Source organism: Corapipo altera, unplaced genomic scaffold (assembly GCF_003945725.1).
Source record: "Corapipo altera isolate COAL_440 unplaced genomic scaffold, ASM394572v1 61286, whole genome shotgun sequence".
In the NCBI taxonomy this organism is placed as follows: Eukaryota; Metazoa; Chordata; class Aves; order Passeriformes; family Pipridae; genus Corapipo; species Corapipo altera.
This window is the reverse complement of record NW_020884907.1, coordinates 4,771,777-4,794,915: the sequence shown is the minus strand read 5'-3', so window position 1 is coordinate 4,794,915 and position 23,139 is coordinate 4,771,777. Positions and strand designations below refer to the sequence as shown.

Here is a 23,139-nt window from a genome sequence, read left to right as displayed (position 1 = left end):
CTACGGGATCATACATTGTATCCAAGCAAGTTATTATAAACATTAGTTGTGTTTAAGGGAAAGTGCTATGAAATCCATAAACCAAGGCAGTGGACTAAGTTTCATTCTAATGAAGTTCAAAAATACATTATTCACCAATATATTTTAAAACTCAGAGGAACTTCCTCTCTTCTGATCTGAATAGTTTCTGTGAAACAAAAACTTGCTGGCAGATGTGCATAAAGTTCTTTATACTGCATAAATTTTTCTGAACTTCAAAAGGTTTTCTTGTTTGGTATTAATCTTCTCCCAGACCAGAAAAATTCAAACTCCCTGTGAATGTTATAATGTACCATATTAATGGGATTTTTTCTAGAGAAAAAATTAAACACATTAATCTAAAATACAAACTTTTCCCTGTTCCCTTCTAAACCAGTTTGAGTAAAAAAAGCACTGAAAAAAATAATAGGCTGCAGTTTGGAAAGTGAGCCTTAATAAACAACAGTTGTCTTTGACAACCCAGTACAGAACCAGACACAAACACTTCTCAGGCATACATAAAATACCAAAAATTCCAGAACTGTACGGTGGTTACTTTCTTTAATTCCCTGCAACCACACAAATCCTTCTACAAAGCTTTCTCAGGACACCACTTGGTCTACCTGATAAAAGGTCTAAAAGTTCAGAAGCCACAATAAGTTGTGACAAACCAGTCCCCTGGTCCACAAATTACAGATCAGTTTCGCAGGACAAGAAAGGCCTGTTGAATAACCAGAGAAGTTAGCTACAACTTCAATTTTTTGTAAAACTGGAGCCAAACCAGAATTTCCCTAGGGTTTAAAGCTGACTCAGAGCTGGTGCAACTTTCCTTCTGTGGATGTAGCATACGTATCAATCATCATGTTACCTTAGAAGTCCTGTTGTTCTGCTTTGTTTCTTTCATACAAAAAGTATTAATTTTGCAACAGCAGTTAGACTGCTATATTACTGCAAATGATCAACCAGTAGTGTGAATTAACCTCTCCCCTACTGTCCACAACCATGCTTATACACCATGGGTGAAAATATCCATCACAAAGAAATTCTGTATCCCTTAGTTGTGCTGGCAGACCAAAAGGATTTGACAAAGGAATCAAAGCAGTGTAAAAGGTCCAAATGCTAAGAGATAGTGTTATTTAAGCTATTCTTACTCCCTGACACTGGTCTCTAATCAGAAACTAAAAGCCAAAGGAAGAGACTCCAAATATTTAAGGATCCCAAACCACGGAATCTTCTGAAGGAAGGAATCCATAAGGACCATTGAGTCCAACCCTTAGCCCTGCACAGGACCATTGCCAAGAATCACACCATGTGCCTGAGAGTATCATTCAAATGCTTCCTGAACTCTGTCAGGCTTGGTACTGTGACCACTTTCCTGGGGAGCCTGTTCCAGTGCCCAACCACCCTCTGGGTGAAGAACATTTTTCTAATATCCAACATAAACCTCTCCTGACACAACTTCAGGCCATTCCCTCAGGTCCTGTCACTGGTCACCACACAGAAGAGATCAGTGTCTACTCATCCTCTTACCCTCACAAGGAAGTTGTAGACTGTGATCAAGATGACAGACTACGGCAGGCTTTGGAAGCAGAGGAGAATGAGCAGGATGAAGAGATCTATCTAAGCAGTAATCCAGGAGACATAACCGAAAACATGCTTCAAGCAGAGAAGACTGCAAGAGGGTATGACAAAACGTACCAGTGCTTGAAAGGACACTCTGCTAAGCACACTGCAGGTCAGAGGTCTCCTCCTAGACACTGACTTTCCTATCACATCATAGAGGAGCAATTATCTCAAATGACCTTGTACTAGGACTAAAGTCTTAAGTCTTCTTTCAAAAGATATCATTCCACTAAACATCTTTTCTATGCCACACCAGTCCGAACAAATTTTTTTTTGCATGTGTAATTAGATTCTGGAGTGCTTTATCTGATGAGCTTGCTTTCATACTATACACAATTCCATTACTTCACATCTGGACTGAAGAAAATACCTTTCCACAGTAAACTCTCCTGCTGTCCTCTTAGAGCAGAGTGGTCTCCCTACTGGAAAAACTAACAGAAGTGCACAAGCTGAGGACTTAGGTGTTGTCTGTTTTGTCTGTTTGTACAGTCTGGTCACTGGAAGCAAAATGCCTCCTGTAGCTCTGTAGCCATGCTCCAGTGTTAGGTGGCACACAGCACTGTTTATGTGAGAAAAGACATCTCCTGAAAACAACCCCTCAAAATAATGTCATGATTTAATCTAAGACCAAGTACCACTTTTACCATGTAAATGGAAAGTCAAACACTGACTATCACTGACACCACCAAACTATCAAAAAAGGCAGAAAATGACCTACAGCTACCCTAATCACACAGGGCCAGAGAGCTGCTTAACAGCTGCTATAACAGATGTTAAAAATGGCCACAATGTATCAATTTGGTATTTATATAATTCCATATACTTAGGACACAGCTTACACTTAAGGTTGAAGTCTGAAGGAAGTTAAGCCGCTGATTCTGAAGAACAGTATTTTGTTTGTCTTTTGTATACCAAACAAACAGACAGCAGATGTATTTATACCAAATACAGAGAGCAGCAAAGCATTAATGTGTGTGGAGATGTGAAACCCTGCATGAAGGGTTTGTTGATATGAATAGGTATGAACCAGTCTGAGATTTAACTACCTCAGGTTGTTCAAGGAGCAGGTTAATTCTCTTCTCATGAAATCAGTCAAACACGGCATAATGGAGGCAGAGTTACACAGCTGTACATTAAGTGTATAAAATAGGCATATGGATGGGCAAACATGCATACACACCATGTGTTTCCCTATGCATTTCTAGGATAAAACATGTCTGCAGGCACAGCTGGAATCTTGATGTCAGATGCCACCAAAAGAGGAACGAACCCAATTGTTAGGGATGACCTTTAACTCTGAATCTAATTTTATACATGAAGGTAATTAATTTCAGAAATACTTGCTGTGCTTTATTCCACACCGCTCTCTTGGAACACAATTACTCACTTGTGAGTAGTTTTGTATATCTGTGTTGTTATATCTTTATTAAAAACATGAATGGAATTTTTGAGTTAATACTGAAGAGAAACCCCTCTAACACTGTTAAAGACAGAGGAAGTCAGGTTTTTCTCCCCAACTGAATAGACATTTCACATAATAACTAGATCAAGTTTCACACTGCCTTACCACTTGGACATCAGCAAGATCACTGTGACACTGCGGACGTCATTAGCAAGTATGTAAATTCTCTGCTCTAAATACCATCTATTATTAACTGTCTGTATTCCCTGTCTAATCAAAACCAGACTGGTATCAAGTTCCATAGAAAAAAAAACAACCACAAACCAGAAGAATTCCCTGTGCTCTGAAACAAGAGACACTATAACAAGATATTTTATTAAGTTAACACTAGAACAGGAACACAAGCCATTTAGCTCTCTTGTCTTTTCATGAGTTTCCGTTTCATATATCCACTTCAAAAAGCAAGAGCCCTCTCATATGCATCTTCACTCAACTCCACACATTCCCACGATGCAGTTTTCCTGGGAGTTTCAATAGGGTGACCAACAACTATTTATCTGAACAAAAGCATAGACAAATCTAGCACACAACACAAATTTTCCGGGTGTAGAAAAGAGGGCAAAGGTACTTAAGTGCCCGGTCTACCAATTGTTCTATACCAAATCCAACAAAAAAGACAAATACTAGACCTATCAACCAGAGCTGCTCCTTAAGTCAGGTAGACACACCACAAATCTCTATGAAAAAACACAAGCAACTTTGCAAATGAGGCGTGATCATCAGAGCATAAGCATAAAGGTTTGGCCTCATTACCTGAAGCTACATCTCTGGAATTTGGAGGAAGAACTCCAGAGCAACATGCCTCCACATGAGGCATGTTTTTCTGCCAGTTTTCCAGCATTAATTGTGCTTTCAAAAAAAGTTTTAAGCATTTACATAAGACTGAAATAGAATTAAGAAAAAAAAAGACATCAGCAATTATATTAACGATTGTTATTAAGAATGCAGAACCGTCAGAAATGAAAGCAGAGTCTGAGAGCAATCTTACCAACACTTTATTTCCATTCTCTGCTTATAAAAAGTGAAGCTGCCATGAATCACTTGACCAGCAACGTCTGTGTTATGGCACTTCTAGAAATAATGACTTACTATGCAGTACATAACATGTTTTAATCAATGTACACAAGAAAAAATAATTTTGGTTCTTGTAATAGGTTATACACAAAGAAAAGGATGCTGATCAGACAGCAGTTTTGTCGAGAACTGGCATTGATAACAGATAATCCATAATCATTAATAAGATTTCCCTGTTTCAAGTGTAAAGTGTATTAAAGATAGATTCTGCTTCTACATATCTATGTACCTTTTTTGTAAGGTTCCCCAGCAAGAATAGTGCACAACAAGGCCAAATGAAAAACACTAACTGAGATGAAAATGAACATCTGTGTCTATCTACCTTATTTCATCACACCTTCCTTGTTTAAAATGGAACAGTAAATGAGAAGACAAAACTTGAAGTTTCAAGGAATATCTGAGTACATTTTTATGTTTCATCAAGGACAGATGTGAACTAAAGTAAAATCAGTGTTGGAGGTTCACCAAGGATCTGGTAATGCTTAATTTCCCATTATTGTATTTGCAGTCTATGATTTTTCTTACAGAGCTCCCTAAGTGTTCATGGGAAAGCCCAGGACAATGTAGATAATCTAATACAAAAGCTACTATTTCACAGTAAGAAATACTAGCTTCCAACAATAGGTCTAACCAACACTAATTGCAACAGTGCCTTTGACAGTGACACTGAATATAACAAACCATTTTCCTTCCAAAGTCTTGGAAAAAGACAGCCTTATTAGAATCAGATGTGACATGTGGTGGCCAGACTGCTGCTAAGGCCAGCTGAACTTTATTTTCTGTGTCACTAGGACAATGAGCCTGAATGCTCTGAAAGCCTCCTTCTTCAACATAAACTTCTCCACTGGCCACACGCTGTCCTTCATGGCAAAACACACTCTCTCCTATGCTGGCCATAGCATGCTTACATGTATTTTAAAATTTCACAAAAACAAGTAGGAATATATATTATTTACTGAACTTTTGTATCATAACCTTCCTTCTCGTCCAGAAAAAGGCTGAAAAACCTAAATGTTTTTTTTTGAACTAGTGCAGCACAGATGGCAGCTACAAAAGCACCATCATGGTCTATCCCAGAGGGCTAAACTGAGGCACATGCAGGAATGGGTCTTTGTAGAAGAAATGCCTAGGTATGGCTGGTTTTATAGCAGATGTACAGACCTGCTGTTTTATAGTCAGGTAATGAGGAGGCTTCTCCATTCTATCCACAGAGGATGAAGGTTTCAGTCTGCCTCTACATTCCCTACTCTGCTGAAATGCCCTGCTGCCTATCTGCAGTCTGCATATTATTTCCTGCCACTCTTTCTGGAACCTTATTAACCTCCCTAACCTAAGTGCGCTATTTTTCAAGGACAGAGGCAGAATACAGTCAGTGCCAGGTAGAAGTTTAGTTAAAGGAAGTGAATACTTCAGTACAGCACTGAAGCTCAGTTACCAGGGAATTAAGAAAAGGCAACTGTGTTCTCCTTGTACATACCCCTACAACCCCTTTTACTCAACTGTCCCACCTCCCAGTACTTGATTCTATTGCTGTAATGATCATCCCAGCATGAGATGCTATGCCATTTTACTAAGATGAGACAAGGACCCTACACAGTGGGTGGGCCAGAAGCAGCTGCCCAGGTCCTCCTGGAATCTTCTACTCTACCTGGAAGGAAAAACAGGTGTTCTAAATACTTGTAAATAATTACAGCCTTCTGGCAAGAAAGTATAATCTCTAATTTTGGGGTAGTTCAGAGATCCTCTAGATAAAGCAAGAAGTTTCTCCTCAAGGAAAAGTGAAGAATCAGGGAAACACTTGTCCTACCATACCCCTATTATCTGCAGTGAAATTAATTCCATGATGACAACATTTGAAGAGACTTTTGCTAGCCGGATTCAGAACAGCACCTATCAATTTCAGTTAAAATAATTACTGAAAAAGAGGTCTGTAAAGAACACTAGACCAAACGCAAGATCTCTATGGTATAAGAGTAACACAAGTTTAAAAAGATTAACTTAAAAGGATATATATGGACTTGACAACAGCTATGTACAGAGCAAGAAGATCATTAACCCCAGCAGTGGTATCATTAGATAAGCACATATTTTCTAACCACATGACTGTAACATTTATGGAGATAGTGGTATGAAGACAATACTCTGATACTATGTTTATGCATCACCTGTCAAATACCAGCAATAAATCCTGCTGCCCAAAGCTTATCTGTAGTTGCCTAACAAGCATTTCTCACAGACTGCATATAACCAGTAAATGCAGCACATTTGGGAATATTTCAGGTTAGCCACATGAGACAAGTGGGTAGAAAGAAAACATTGTTCAGATGCGTATCATGCATTTACACACGGAACAATTATTTTTAAAAAGCTGCTTTTATAACTTAAGCATGCACATAAAGTGAAAAAAGTAAGAATGATAGAGGGAAGAAAGGAAAAAATAGAAGGCATTAAAAAACATGATCATGAACAAATGGAGGTTACCTAGGTTGAAAACCTTTCCTGTGCCACCTCAAGTTTAAATGTTTCATTTGCAAGCCTATCCTTCTTTTCAGATCATATGCTACAATTTTTGCTATAAAAATAAGAAGAACTACCAGGGAAAAATTAAAAAACATGATCTTAATAGACATTAATATCTTCATCCACTGAAAGTACACACCTACACCTTTTGCCCTTTGCAAAAAAAACCAGTAGAAGTTTGGCTGCTGGAAAGAAGTTAACCTGGATCAAAGCTGAAATAAAACTTTGAATCAGTAATAAACAATCTCCCCTTTCTGCTCTGCATTTTGTATTTCGCTCAAGTAAGAGACTTCAAGAAAAAAAATAATTCGTGAATAGCGATTATGCACAGGTCAGCCAATTTTCTTTTAACTTATCAACTGATAAACAGTTATTAGGAAACATCTGTTACAGTAGAATAATATTTCATACAAACAAACCATAAAAATCACATTCGCTCTTTGTCCAGAAGTACACAATTTGCTTGCAAGCATTTTCCACTGCTTTCAGTAGCATATTTTCCCCAGTATCTGCAAAGTATTTTTGCTCCAAAAGGAAAAAAAAAAAATCTAAAACCTTCCATACCTTTCAGACTCTCAAGGCCCAGCCTTTTAATTTCTTTAAGTTACACTCAGTAACTGGACATTATGCTGTAACCATAAGGGGACAGAATGTGCCACAATATTAGCTGTATTTTACCATGCAGGAACTCAGCACATCACATCAATACAGACAGACTGAACTGTACCAGAACAAATACCATCTGTGGCACCAGAAAGTGCTATAGTGACTTCAGAAGAAGCAAGTATGGGTGAAAGCAGAGTGATGCTGACATGGAATATGAATTGCTTGCTACTACACTTCTGTCATTTCTCCTTCATGTGCCACACTCTTGTTTTCAGTGCTAAAATATCTGTTCCACCAGCTGTCTATGCAGCAGGGCTGACAGCTCCTAAGGCATGTCCAGTGCCACCACAAATATAACACATCCCACTTGCAGGTCAGAAAACTGAATCTCCTCTAAATACAAGGGTTAACTCCTTTTGGTCTGAGGCCACATCAAGATGTAATGGTCAAGAATCACCACTCGGAAGGTTTTTTCTGTCCAGAAATTTTTTATTTGCTTGGGAGGAACTCCACGTAATGAGAAACTTTTGGCACATCACTGCTTTGGGTCTGCATAACAACAGTGCCCACCTTACACACAGTGTTATCTCTGTGGTCATAAAACTCACATAGATCTACTGCAAACTTTGTAAATATATGATTATCACTAAACATGTCAGAGAAGCCCATTTTCTAAATCAGTATGAACATAACTCTTTTTGTATGACGTTCCTGAATCATTGTCAGATAAACAGAAACTTCCCAGTTTCTAAGCCTGAAATAAATAAGAACAACTAATTGAACAACAAAAAAAAACAACCCAAAATACTTCTACAGCTTCAATCTTTCAGAAGCACCTATCCTCCAGGGACATCTTTATGATAGCAGCAGAAGCATATCAAGCTTCAAGTCCATCTCTAAACTGAACAACATTTTAAGTGTATCTTCAGGAAGTATGGTACTGTACACACACACTCTACACACATATCTCTGTCTCCTGAGCTTTGGAAAACACAAAAAGATTCCATAAGCCTCTATAACCGTGCTAGCGTTTTTTTCAAATAGAGGTCAGCATGAGCTCTGTTGGTTGTATATTTTTCCCTGGAAGTACATGAAGGGAATGAAACTCCACCATATCCACATACACTTATGCACAACATTTTCTAAAAACAAATCTTCAACGATTCAATTTCTGGAAAGCTCACTTCTTGCTGAATCAAAACTATGATTCTCCTCTTCTTCAGCTGAACAATCCCCCGGTACAACTTCTCATTAGTCAAATCAAAGTTACTTGGCTTGTGAGCTAACTCACAGTTACATGAATACAACAGGTTCTCAGAAGGATCCAGCTACCTGTTAAATAAGACTGGCAAACAAATTTCAACTTTGTTTCCAGCCAGCAAACGATTCAACAGTTTTCTAGTCTAAGACAAAGCATTTCAAGTTTTTTTGCCTACCCCAGGTCGTTTCAGCCTCCTGATGCCCAGGCTAGTACTGCTGAAGATTGTAGCCTACAGCGTAACAGACCTCCCAGCTTTCCTCTGCATCACACCTACCGAACAGCAAGAACTGACAGCTAAAAAAATGTCATAGTGTCATAGCAAGTGAGACTTCTCCATTTATCACACTGGTTAAGACTGACCTTGCTTCTAAAACTGTAGCTGATTCAGGATCAAAAGATTAAACGTCTGGAGTCAAAACAGACAATTCGTCACCTGGCGTACATGCACTGTCTCTGAGATCAAGCTTTCTATGCTCTGTCTTGGGCTCCTACTTCTGTTCTCAAAAGAAAACTCAGATACAGATCTTGCATACCTGAAGAACTTGATTAGGTTCATTGGCATAATTCTGCGTGGGGGATCAGGATCCAAGTCAGAAGGCTCTAGAGAAGGTCTGGGAATTATGCCTCACTTGTAATGTGAAGTCACTGATGTGATTACACCATTCAGGATAAAGGACACTTAGAAGACACTTTGATTCCCAGTGCTCTCTAACAAGCAAGTTATTTCTGGCAACAGATTTCACTCTGATACATACTTTGGGAATACACCTGCTTAGAGATCAGGGATAGAACAGCTGAGGGAAAAAAAAAAACAAACCAAAAAAACCTCCAGAACCCACAGACCTTCTCAGTGTTTCTTTCCAGAGAAAGAGCTAGCTGCTGGTAACTTGTTCGCCTTTTTCCTGGAGGCTAAGATTAAATTTTTCTGAAAAATAGTTTTTTGGGAAGAGGAGTCATCTCAGAATAGGAGAAAGTTAACTTTTTAAATTTCTTTTGAGGAGAAAGCCCCACAGTTTTTAGATTTTTGTTTTGCAGATGCTTAACTTCTCTAACACTATCCTTGGGACTGCCAAGAGCCATGTGAATTGGGAGGCTGGTATGGAAACAGACAGCTGTTTGACTCCAGTAACATTTTCACGTGATGGTCATTGCCATGGCATGCAAGAAACTAAACAACCAAGATCTCCACAGGAAGCCAAAGACCAGTGCAGGAGATGAACCTTTAACCCTCTATGCCCCCAGTCACCATCAGAGGTTGGGAAGGTCAGCAGCCCTGGGGGAGTGCAGAGAGTCCTCCGGCCCATGGGAAGCCCTCTGACTTCCCTACCTTCCACCAGGCCGACAGCCTTTGCCACCCAGCAAGGCCTCCTCTTCCTCATGGAGAACATTAAGTACTTTCGATATGTACACCTGCTCAATTTTTACAGTACCTCCTAGGTTAAAAAGCAGAAGTTTCAGTATGGGTATTGCCACAACGGGCAAGGACCATGGTGGGGAACCATACCAAGGCAGGTGACCGACCACCGCCTTGCCTTGTCCCGTCTCTGTGTGGGACAGAAGTCACACTGAACTCCCATTTTACTGCCTCGTGCCTGTATCAGACTTTGTGAACTTCTAGAAAAGCTCTGGGTTTTCTTGGCACCTAGAGGAGAGGATCACAGCTTCCCACTGGAGCCCATGCACACTGCCGTAAGCGATAAAACACAGCTGCTGTACTTCAGAAAGATTTCCAGGCTGCTGCGTGAAATCACTAGAAGCAGTATTTATACGCGTTGCTCCTGAAGTGTAACTTCGGAGTTCAACGCTGTGCTCGGGTGCGGACCTTGGCTGAGCGGGGGTGTTCGCGCTCCATTTAAGCCTGCCCGCGGAGCCCCTTTGGCGACTCTTCCCGGGGCACTTCGAGGCCCGCGCCCCCCAGAGCGCGGCGCCACCGCCCCGCCGCCCCCGGGCCGCGGTTCCGCCGAGCGGCTCCCGGGGGCCGCCGCCGCTCCCCCCGGGCGGAGCCGCGCCCTGGCGGGTCCCCCCTGTCCCGGCGCGGGCAGTACTCACAGCCGCAGACCGCCCCTGCTCTCCTGCCTGCCGGCGGCCCGCACAGCCCTCGGCTCCTCCGCATCGCACCGCGGCTCAGTCATGAGCACCATCGGCACGGCAGCACCCCGGCGCCCCACAGCACTCCGCCGGCGGCGGGACGGGCCTCCCCGCTCCGCTCCGCCCTCGTCGCCCCGCCCCCGCGCTCGGCCGGCTGGGGCCGGAGCCCGAGCCGCCAAAAACCGGTCGATCCGACCGGCTGGGGGCTCTGTGCCGGCCCGGGCCGCGGCCGAGAACTCAGGGAGCGCTGCCGCCCCACGCTCCCCTCGCAGCCCATCCTATACGAGCCTTAAATTATTCAGTCGGGATGCTGTGTCGCGTGAGACGCCGCCTCCCGCCGCTCCAACAAAAGCCATCCTTAATGTTTTATACGGGGGGACAGGAGATACGGGCTTTCACACAGGCGCCGTCCCGGGGGAGAAGGCGGCGGTGAGCGGGGCCCCGGTTTCTGTCAGCGTATTTCCCCAGTGACTCCTGGAAGCAGGCAGTAGCCCAAATATCGATGCTGGCCTCTGGGCGGCTTGTACTAACGTGAACTTCTGAGGTGACTAGCTGATATTTCCATTTGTGGCAGCCTCAAGTGGTTTTGGTTCCTTTGTCATGAGCAGCACCCCAGACTGGTTCGTCTGCCCAGAAAAATCACAGAATCACAGAATAGATCAAGGTGGAAGGGACCACAGTGGGTCATCTGGCCCAACCTGCCTGCTCGAGTAGGGTCATCCTAGAGCACACGGCACTGGATTGTGTCCAGACAATTGTATTTCTCAAGGAAGACTCCACAGCCACCCTGGGCAATCCTTCCTAGTGTGCGGTCACCCTAAAAGAAGTTCTTCCTCATAGTTGGATGGAACTTCCTGTGCATCAGTTTCTGTCTGTTGCTTCTTGTCCTATTGCTTGGCACCACTCAGCTTGTCTATGAAGATGTTGTGAGGGACAGTATTGAAAGCTTTGCTGAAGTTGACGTAGACACTATCCACTACTCTCCTCTCATCCATCCAGGTAGTTGTTTCATTGTAGAAGGCAACCGAATTTGTCAAGGTTGATTTCCCTTCAGTGAATACATGCTGACTACTCCTGATCACCATCTTGTCATCCATGTAAGTAGACATGACCTCCAGGATGTGATGCCCAATTACCTTTCCAGGACTGAGGTGAGGCTGACTGGCTAGTGGTTCCCTGGGTCCTCCTTCTTGTTCTATTTGAACACTGTGGTGACATTTGCATTCTTCCAGTCCTCAGGCACCTTTCCTGATCTCCATGGCCTTTCAAAGATGATGATGGTCAGGAGTCTAGTTATATTGTCTGCCAGCTCTTTCAGCACTTGTAGATGTATCCTGTCAGGGTCTGTGGATTTGAGGATGTCAAATTTCCCTAGGTGTTCTCTAAGTAGTTCCTCCTTGACCAAGGGAAAGTCTTCCTTCCAACATTCTTTTACCCAGGTCCACTCAGTCAGAGATCCCCGGTGGCTGGTCTTGCCAGTGAAGACCAGTGCAAAGAAGGTGCACAGGAGCTCTACCTTCTTTGCATCCTCTGTTACCACGGTCCCTTTTTCATTAACAGGCCCATATTATCCTTAGTTTTCCTTTTGTTATTGATGTATTTGTAGACAACCTTCTTGTTGTTCTTGACATTCTTGGACAGATTTAATTCTAGATGGGTCTTAGCCTTCCTTGTCTCATTTCTAGTAACTCTGGAAAAATGACCTAATATTGTGCAAAAAAGATCAAGTATGACCTACCCTGGCCTTCCCTTGGCTTGTGCTGGTGGAGGTGTGGGGCAAGTTTGTGCCCTCAGGAAGGTTAAATTTAAGGAAGCATTTGGCACAAGTCGTCTTGCATGGCAGGCACAAACTGTCAACATGCAAATGAAAAATATTTTCACTGCCCACTTAATACCCAAGTCAGGTTTTAGTTTGGTGAACTAATATTTTCATAAAGTTAAGATCGAGTTTGTGGTTGTAAGGATACAGTCTAAAGAGTGCCAATCTTGGGAATGAAAATTCACAGTAACAGCTCTATGAAAAGGTCTATTTTAATGTTTTAATATGTTAGAATATATTAATAGAATTAATAATACAATATATTGGTTTCTTCCTAACAGCCAACTGTTCACATGAGGTAAGAGGAGAATATGTACATGACAATGGCTTCTGTTAGTGGTTATCTGTGTAGGAGATAGATACTAACATACATTTCAGATTAAAAAATATAAGAAGCAAATTAATCACCTCTGAGTGGCATTATTAGGATTACTTGAATACTTAGTCTTTTGGAGGTGCAAGAAATGAATTTTAGGTATTGCAGTACATTCGGGAAATCAGTGAAAAGAAAGAGTTGTTAATGGTGAAGATGTTCAGGACTGCCATAGCTTCTTGGGCACACAGCAAATGTGAGATTGCTGTATGATCTTATCTAGGCTGTGTTGGTTTAATTAGCTCCAGTTCAAGAAAATGCGAAGACTGTAAACCAAGCTGCACAGAAAGGAAGACATTTAAAATGGCTGTATTTCTGGGAAACACTATTAACTAATGTTTATGTATTGTTTAACATAAAAGTCAAGGCATATGTGGAAAAAAATGAGGTGTAATTTACAAGAAAGATTATTCAGACTTGTTAGGTCCTGCACCTGTGAAACATTGATTGCTTCATTATGCTTCCCTGTGGAGCACCTGAGCGAACTTGGCACTGCTTTACAGAGCCTCTCCCACTCTCTTATGCCAGACACAACCTGTGGCTGTATACCAGCATCTCATTTATCTAAAGATAACAGAATAGGGGCCGTTTTAGCTGTCTGGACTGTGAGTAGAATTGGAACCGAAAGGATTAGGCAAGGCAGGATTGGAATCCTGTGTCTGTTCAGGCTTAGAACCCTTTTCTGCAGTGCAGCAACCTGTTTGAGGTTTTGTGTTCCCCGCAGATTTTTCTCATATAAGGGTGTACTAGGCATGCATGGGATAATTAGAATCAGCAGGAAAAGTGACTGCCTACCCCTCATCTTGTTTTTGGAGGCTTCTCACTGCACTAAAAATGTATCTGCTGCTAATTTAGTCCTAATTATGAAGCAGACTTGTGGTTGAATAACTCCTGGGTAACTATATGCACTTCAGCAGAACAGTGGTGGTTTCTGTAAGTCAGAATCTGACTTTTAGATATTTGAATAAATAAAATCTGCTGTCTTTTGAATGCTTAGATTTTCAGTCTGGCAGATTTAGCTACAGGAGATAAATGCTGTTTTGTTCACTCATCTCCAGAGGTTCCTATCTCTGCCTCAGTGGTGCAAGAACTGGAAAGGAGTTGCTTGATCCCCTGGAGCTCAGTCTCTGTTTTGGTTTCATCTGATTCCATTCTCAAGGTATGCAGAGCTCTCTGATTTAAATAAATCAGTCAAGTTATTTAGTGTAGAAGAAACTTACTCTCAAATAAATTGATACCTGGAGCCTAAACGCTAAAAAATTAATCCTGGCTTAATACTTTCTTCCATATCATGATACCTTAACTCTTGTCAGAGAGTTGATTCTGGTAAATTGCCAATACATGCCTCATTAGAGCAGTTTGCTATCATTTGATAATGACAGTGGAAGTAATGAGCAATGACCATAGCTTGTGATTTTTTTGAAGGATTTGAAAAAGAAACTGTGGCCAAGCTCTGTCAAACTGTACGTGACACAGCAACTCTAGAGTAAGAGGACACACTCCGGAGTGATAAAAGTTCTGAATGCCAGGTTTCCCAGTAATATGCAGTGAGGAGTGCTCTATATGAAACAATCAAATCTGCAGCTGCTCATGTTGCTGGAATATACTTGAAAACTATATGCTTTTATTTTGATCAAGTCTTACAAACACACACAAAAAGTGCAAAGAAGCTTTTACTGTGATAATTGTTCATTTATATAGATATGGTAAAGCAAGTATTTGAAGACCAACCTGTCCCTAACAGAGACCTATTTTTGTGCGAAAATGTGAGCTTAGTTTTTCTTTAGTTGATGAAATGCAGACTGGAGAGAGAAAGAGAAAAGTAGTGTACTCTAAAATTACTGATTCCTGTTTAGTACCTGCAGTGCTAGTGATGCCATGTAGGCAAAAACTGACATGGTCCTGCTCTGAAGGGTACATAAAATCTCAGAGAAGATTGGGCGTTTTCTGTAGTTGGGACCTTCAACATTATGTATAATATAGCAAAGGATGAAAAATTAGAGGTGAAACAATGTCACTATAGAAGATTTCAGATACATGTTAAATCACAGAAAAGCAGAATGGAGAGAGACTCACAGAGTCATCGAGTTCATCGAGTTTCATGTCCCAAAGTAAGACCTGCTGTTCTTGTGTTACTCCTGACAAGACTCTTGTCTAAGTTGTTCTTTAAAGTCAACAATGTGTCCTGGCAATCAATTCTAATATTTGCTATCATCCGAGAGACATCCTCAAACCCTAATGTGGTCCTGAATCCTTGTTGCTGAAATTTAAACCCATTACTTCTTAATTTATTCAACATGAAGAACAGTGAAAAACTGTCTCCAGTTTGCCCTCATTTTCATCTTATCTTTAGTCTCAGGTAAAATGTACAAATTGTTTTCCTATGAACTGCGTCTGATAGGTTCAGATCTTTTCTGAAGTGCCTTACCCCAAGATGGACACCAGTAGCCTTACAAAGGCTGCATAGAGAGGAGATTAAGAGATTACTCATCTCTCGTACACACAGTACCATTGGTCATATTTCGTAGTAAAATGTTTATGTGTTTCACAACAGGGTGAGGCTGGCTAAGGTTTAGTGTTCAACCACCGTGACCTAGTGAAGCTTTCATAAAGGACAGCTGAGATGTTGTTCTCCTCTAGTATATTGACATCAATTTCCTAGATCTGATTAAGTATGACTGTCTACGTATCCTTTGTGTATTTTGCTCTGGGTTTTTTTTTTTCCAATCTGTTTCTTCAATTTATCCGAATAATTATGAATCCTATCTTGAATGATATGAAGAAAGAAAGAATAAAAGAGCCTAATGGGGCACACTGGAAAGGTCTGTATAAAAAGCGGTAGAACTGCTACCCAGGCCTAGAGATCCTTGGATAGGATATTGCTGTTGAACAATAAAAAAGGCAATCTAGCTGGAAATAAAGAGGGTTAGAGATTGTCTTAATCAACAAGGTTTATTTCAGTACAGTCAAGGCTATTCACACAGTATTTCTTTTATATGGCAAGTATCAGCATGCCTGAGTGTGAGGAAACTTACTTGGAAAGAAACAAAGCAGAAAATGAGTACAGTGATTGCAGGCATTCTGTATACTCGAGCACATTTCTCCTCAGTAGCGAATTTTTCTGTATCTCATTGCAGGTGCAAAAATGTATTAAGAGATACAACCTTAATAGTGCCTGAATGCAGGTACTTTTGGCTCATAAGTCATTATGTATGTCTTGTCTTCAGTTTTTTATATGATATTCTGCATTGGTAGGATTCTGTGAAAGCTACAGAAATTCTTGGAAGCCATTAAGTGTTGAAAGACCTGCTAAGTGAGTCCTTGCAGCTGAAATGTGATAGGAAAGCAGTCTTATGATAAATACTATAGAAATAGGAGCTGTGATAGTATGAGACACAAACTAGTAGACAATTGGAAAGGTGTTGAAACAGTGAAAAAAAATCTGATTTCTAGAATATATACAAGTCAAACACAAGTTAGAGTGAAACTAGGCTTACAGCTTGGGAGATGCACAGTAGAAAAGACAAAATAGCTGCACTTGAAGGGTGGTGCAGCACTAGAAGAAGTTGCCCCGAGAGGCTAGGCTATGGACTCTGTCTTTGGAGGTTACAGGATCCAACTAGACAAGGCAATACCTGATCTAATCGGGTGTTGATGCACTCAAGCACTCAAGCAGGAGTATTCAAAAACAGTGTTCAAGTCACTCAGCACACTTGAAGTATTCTCAAAATGGATGGAATAAGCCAGTGCCCAAAATAGCCTATGGAAAATAACTAGGGCCAGAACACAGAAAGTGGTGCAATTTTGTAAGAAATGAAAAGCAGTTTTGGCCAGTTGACTCTCACTCCTTGCCTGGGTTAAGAGTTCAGTAATTTGTTTCTAAAAGTGTGAGATTACTTTATAGAGACCCATATTAGGTCACTGTTTTCTCCTGAGCAGTTTACTGGAAGTCTTATCTGCCTATCCATTCCTGTTTTTTTTTTAAGGTAGCCTGGATTACTGTATTGATTGAACTCTGCTTTGGACAGGTAAGTATATAGGGCAAATGAAGTAAGCTGGGCCGAAGGGTAGCGTATTTCTCATCACAAATGTTGAGGCATACCGAGGCTGTTTGTTGTGGCTCCATACTGACGCAGTTGGATGAACTAGACTACGCTACAATCATGGACTGTAACACCCAGCAGGAAAAAAGAGACAAACCGTCTCACAAAACTTCTGGCTTACTAGTAATGTGGTGTCAGCCCACCTCAAAGTGAATGTGTAACACATTGTACTTGTGCTCCATCAACACATTTACAACCGTATTTATACCAATGACCTTCACAAGGACCCATGTAGGGTCACAGAGGACACACTGCATACTGTGAGTCTTACCACTGTGTCTTGCTGGGCTATACTGACCAAAAGAACAGTATGGGAAGGAGGGTGAAGAAAAACACAATGTTGAAACAAAGTAACATTCATCTCTCTCCAAATTGTTCCTGACAAGTTTTTTGTATTGTGACAAAAGCAACCTTGTGACATGTTCAGTCCTGCTACCTGTGAGAAGGCACTCAGACAGTTGGCACACAGAGTGTCTTCTCTTAGTTCATAAGGAAAAAAAGTTAAGGCATGTTTTTCATGCAATATATTGCCCTGGATGCCTCATGGGTGGCCATGCTAGCACGTTAGAATACTGTAATGCCTAGATCTTGTAATTTAAAAGGATAGGATCAAATCCCATGGCAGCAAAATGCATTTTTCTGGATTTATAATACAAATATATATATATATTGCTTTATAATAAAACAAATATGTTATCATTTAATATATTGTCTAGCTATGCTGGAAAAAATAAATGCAAATATTACTTTTTCTACTCTGGTGGATCAGATTAGCTTGATTTGTCATCCTCTAATTATAGATGTCCAAGGAAATGCTGGGTGACATCCAAGTGTGACATCTCTGTATACAGATACCTGGGACAAAAATTTCTATCCAGGTACAGCTGTATGTTTAGGACATCAAACAGATTATGTGCATCTAATGAATAAGGTACATGCATGTGTATAATTATTGAATCTGTGTATCATAGAGGAATGCAGTGGACCCTTTTTGCAACCAGATATGCATGCATGCAAGCAAACATTCATGATATGTCTAAATATAGTGATCATTTTGTTGAGAGAAACCTTTGGTCATCTAGTAGTCTCTGAAGAGTAGCAATATGGTATGTTAAGTATGTAAGAAAATGAAAGTTAGCTTATTTGAGAATAAACTGAATCTTCCTTAAGAAAATGTAGTACCCAGACATTCCAGAAGCTTAGGAAAGATTTGTTCTCACCCTTAGAAGAGGGAGGTTAAAGTGAGGAACACAAGATAATGGGAAAGAGTGGGTCATTCTATCAGTTTTCTCACAGTTGTTACATCAGATGGGGTTGTGAATAATAAGCTGTTTGACTGAGCTGATATACTGTTCTGTCTCATTTAGAACTAAGAGCTGTATTACTCTGGAGGAAGAAAAAAACCCCAAATGTAAATATGTCTTCATATTCAGGCCACAAAGTGTGAATGCCAGCTCCCGGATGCAAGCCATTGAACAGTAAAGTGGTTGCCAATGTTCCAGGTGCTCATAATTGAGCTATAAAGGCAACACACCTTTTAGAAGGTGGTAAGTATATGTCTGTCTTTTTAACATGACTGCGTGATTTAGTCTGAACTAAGCCTCAGCTTTGCAGAAGTACATTGGAAGATGCTGAGGGGTATAATTTCAATGCAGAATTTACTTTTAAAAAGTTTATTTTTTTACCAAAAAATTTTCAGAGAGAAAACCTAATGTGAGGATAATTTCTTATGTCCAACCAAAAAACCATCTGTAACAAAACCATCTTTAAAGTTTATGTTACTAGTTGTTACATGGTTTTTCTGTTATTCTACTGTATGCGAAAGATAGGTAAATATTAATGCCAGATCACAGATGCAAAACATGGGTTTTGTGTTTAATTTATTTATGTGTTGTAATGCACCAAATGAGCTGCCAAGCCGGGATTAGAGTCAAGGGACTTTTTGACTCCCATTGCCATGAGTTTACATTTAGAAAACAAATCTCTCAATGCTGTACATTTTTCTGTATTTTAAAAAAATTGTTTCTAATCTTTGCCTAATATCAGTGTTACTGACAAATACAAAATCTTCTCTCTTTTTTCTTTTTTTTTCCCCAAGCATGTAATGTCCAACCTGCAATGTGATTACTGCTAGGATTGATGTAAACATACATAGCAGTATGACATTTACAGACCTAGTGGTTAGTAGTCCTGACCTAAATTGCTGAAAAAACACATTTTCTTGTGTTTAATATGTTTTGGTTTTTTTTTTTCCAGAGTCACTATCAAGATTGGTAAAAACCAAAAGACTCGAGATTTTTCTAAAGTTTAGGAGATCTGGGTACAGGGTATTGACTCAGATTATAGGGGTGAGCTCCAAATGGGAGGTTGAGATCCCTATTGTTTTAGCATGTATTTTGATCTGGACTGTGGAAAATGTTTTTTTTTTCTAATTTCCAAACAACTCTATACATTCGTGCTGATAAAATGCTGCATACACATGTGGTGAATACTTTTATCAATATGAATTTCCCATCTATAATGCATATAAAGCTGACATCTCAGCTATAGCTCCAGAGACTTAATTTGCTTCTGAAATCAGCTCTGCTCTATGTCAGGAATAACATACTGCCATGGTAATAAACTGTAAGCTCGCCTTTATGAAATGTTAATAACCCCCTGGATTCTGGCAAATTCATGCTCTTCCACATGGTGCCAATTATAGTGAGACAAAACCAGAGGTATATAAAAACTTAGGCATATAGTCAGTTTTTGTCCTCAGGCATGAATAATTAGGATGAACAAGAACAATCATTAATATAGTAAATTTTCTCTATGGGTGCATCTTCATATATATGAAAAATGGGACTGTATTGAAAATAGAGTCTGAATACAGAGTCTGCATTTATTTTTCCCGAAAGCATTTTACCTGATTTTTTTTTGTGTGGGTCATTTTTGCATAAATGTATTATGACTGTGACAAACACATGAAAAGCAAGTTTGATGAGAGCTCAGTCTAACTACTAGCTCATTGTGTACTATCATGCATTCTTCTTATTAGACTGACTAGTATTCACAGCCTGGTATTCCATCTTTGTATTGATAGAGGTATCATTTCACATCAGGGCCTTATGGTCATATTATCCTTACTAAAACAGCAGTTGAGTAAACTGGATTTCTAGAAGACCTGCCCCTACCACTCAATACATTTGGCAGGCAGGTTGATTATTGAGAAATCTGAGGTAAAGGACTCTGTTCTTTGTAAGGCCCAATCATGTTGCTGTCAGAGCGTATATGGCAGCTTTTTGTGTACTGTTATCTAGTGGTAAATAAAAAAGCAGGTAAATCTGTCTGCCCAGTGTTCTGGACAGGACAGAGAAAAGAGGACAAACTTTGTATTTCCCAAATTAGAAGTGATTAAATGTCACCTTGTGTTGCACCCTCCTTATGCCACTGTATGTACTTATGTCCCATGCCTGATTGGAAAATGAGATCAAGATGTATACAGAAACAGATGTGAATTTTTTGTTTAAAAAACAAGCTCTAAGTGATTAGTTCTGGATAAGAATCTTTGAAAGTTCTAATTAAAACTTAAAATTTCTGTTTCTGTATTATCTGTCCAAACTCGTGGACATTATCTCTCTGGCATTTGAGTTGGAAGAAAGGACGGTATGCAGATATGATATTAAAAAGCCCTAATAACATTTAAAAAGAGAAAAAATGAGGCCAACAGACTCATTTATAGTAGTGACCTGATATAGTAGTACTGATATGTGTTGTTACTCCATATAAAATATTTGTGCACAGCCACAAAGAAATGTAACTCAGCCACACAAATACTATGTGGAGGTGAACGTTTCAAATCATTCTTGATGGTTGTTGCACTGAGCAGATATTAAGGACAAGGGCTTGGTAAGGAATTTTCAAGTGAGTTAAGAACCAATAAATGTCTAAAGATATCTTTGAATAGCTTTTAAAGCTATTTTATTCATGATGGGCTGACCTAAATACTATGGATGTTTACTTGTCTCTCTCCTGCAGTAGATGGGGAAAGATAAGTTGAAAGTGCCAGAAGCTCTCCGACATTGCCTTCCCTCATTTTTCTGTGCTGTTTGAAGTGTGCATGATTTATCCAGAACTCTTCATTGCAATGAAATTCCACCTCAGTGGTGGTCTGCTATCCAAAAAGCCCACTCTTCCAAAGTAAGGAAAAAAATTTCCCCTTAAAACTTTTTTTACTATTGTTCTATCAGCAAACACTTTAGCAGTATTCTTGCATCCAAGTGTTCAACTTCCATGATTATTCCTTGTGGTTAAGGTACCTTTTCTCTTGAAACATAATTTACTAAACATTGCAAAGTTCGTATAGGCCAAAACACACATGAAAATGTTTTGTTAAGCTGCCTGATATAACAAAGCTTACATTTGTTATGTACAGAGATCCACTCAGATATCATAAATATCTGGATGACCTGACAGAGGTCACTTAAAGGCTTGAGTTTTTTTGTATATAGTGTTATACAAATTCAAAACCCTATTTCAGTGTCATAGGTAATGAAGGAAAGAACAACACCCTTCTGTCCATGACTACAAATTTCTCTTTTACGGTAGTGCTCCCCTTCCCAGTGCAATCAGTAATATGAATTATCATCTCTGCATGCATTGCCTTCTCATATTAAGCTTTGTCATGTGGATATCGTCATTGCTGTATTTGTCCCAATGCCTCTCTGTTGCTGCCCTGTTCCCCCTGTCATCAAGTACATACAGAAACCCCAGACATACTGGTATTTACCTTATAAATACTGATCCAACACTCTCTGTAGGACTGACTGGGGTGTCATTACTTGAGTTTCGGAAGCTGTTCCAACTTTCAGAATGAAAAACGGAGTCCTCTGAAGAGTTTCCTTTTCTCAACATTTTAATGGAGTTAACTGCAGGCTTAGGTAAATTCAGTTCTACAGTGATTCTTGAAACTTACAGCCTTTCACTGCTGTAGGAAGTGGTGTCTTGGTGTGAGTCCAGCTCAAGCCAGATTTAAAAATCAGTTAATGAGTAACGTATTGATGCGACGTCATAAGGGAGTTTACTTTTTTATCCGCAGCACTTCATAGGTTCACTTGAAAGCAGAAATCATCTAAATCTAAGTGCACTGTGTCTTTGAAATGTCATTATTAATAGCAATATCTTGTTTCAATGCATTAAGAAGGAATGTAAAACAAAAACTCTTATTTCAAATGATGTTTTGCTGACATTTTACCAAAAACTGTAATGTGGTCTGTTATAAATTCTACTTTGTGAATTATCTATCTGTCTCTAAGTACCCAAGTTTGAATAACGTATGTATATATTTCAGACATGACTATGTCCACCCGTCCTGACATGTCAGATTATTATATTGCACTTCTCTGGTGATAAATTTGTGCACATGTGTGCATGTACCTGCTATAAAGTCAAATCATTGCAGATCAGTTTAAAAATAGATAGTATTAATTCTCAATGCACCAAAAGCCAGTGGGACAAAACAGTTTGTCTAACCAGTTTTTCCATAGGAATTGGCAAACATTAACTACTAACACAGTTTTCTGTTTGTTGAAGATTACTATAATGATTAGGTTAGTCAAGGAAATGATCAGCGATGTTTCTTTAGATTGCAAATCCTCACACTCGAGGCATCCAGAAGTTCTGTTAGACTTCATTTAGGACCTGCACTGTAATGAGGGTTTCTCTATGAGACTGAACAAAGATATTGAATGTGGTACTCTCTTTCTATTCTTAGCATCTATAAACAGATTGTGAAACAATACAAATACAAATGCATTTGGACTGTCTTTGGACTGTTCACAGGTTTTATTTGTAAACTCAAGAGACATCTAGTTATACTATGATGCGTTTTTGGTTTTTTTTGTCTCTGGTTTCTTTGTATAACTAAATACTTGGTCTTTTTAAATAGAAAACTTGTTTTGTGGTCAGTATTAAACTATAATGAAATCTATAAATGTGTGAAACAGTAACTATTGAAATGTAGGATTAGCATAATAGCTAAGAAGCAAAAGTAAAGATGAAACAGCTATTTCCTTGGAAGTGAAAATTCCAAATAAATGTGAGAAGTCTTGAGAGAGAAAAGGAAGAAAAGGAATGAAATACATGCTCTTCATCATCTTGGGTATTCCCTGTGAAACTTGTACTTAAGAAGCTGTATTTAAGCTACTTGGA

General features: G+C 39.8%; 1 protein-coding gene across 2 annotated transcripts in view; it reads right to left on the bottom strand.

Moving 5' to 3' along the window:
- GRAMD2B (GRAM domain containing 2B) overlaps positions 1-21,933 on the bottom strand; it is a 43,424-nt gene extending 21,491 nt beyond the window's left edge. For both annotated transcript variants that reach the window (XM_027652574.1, XM_027652575.1), the window contains exon 1: positions 21,719-21,933. In XM_027652574.1, coding sequence (XP_027508375.1) covers positions 21,719-21,843 — 125 coding nt within the window. In that variant the 5' untranslated portion in view covers positions 21,844-21,933. The remainder of the gene's footprint in view (positions 1-21,718) is intronic.
- Positions 21,934-23,139: the final 1,206 nt, after the last annotated feature.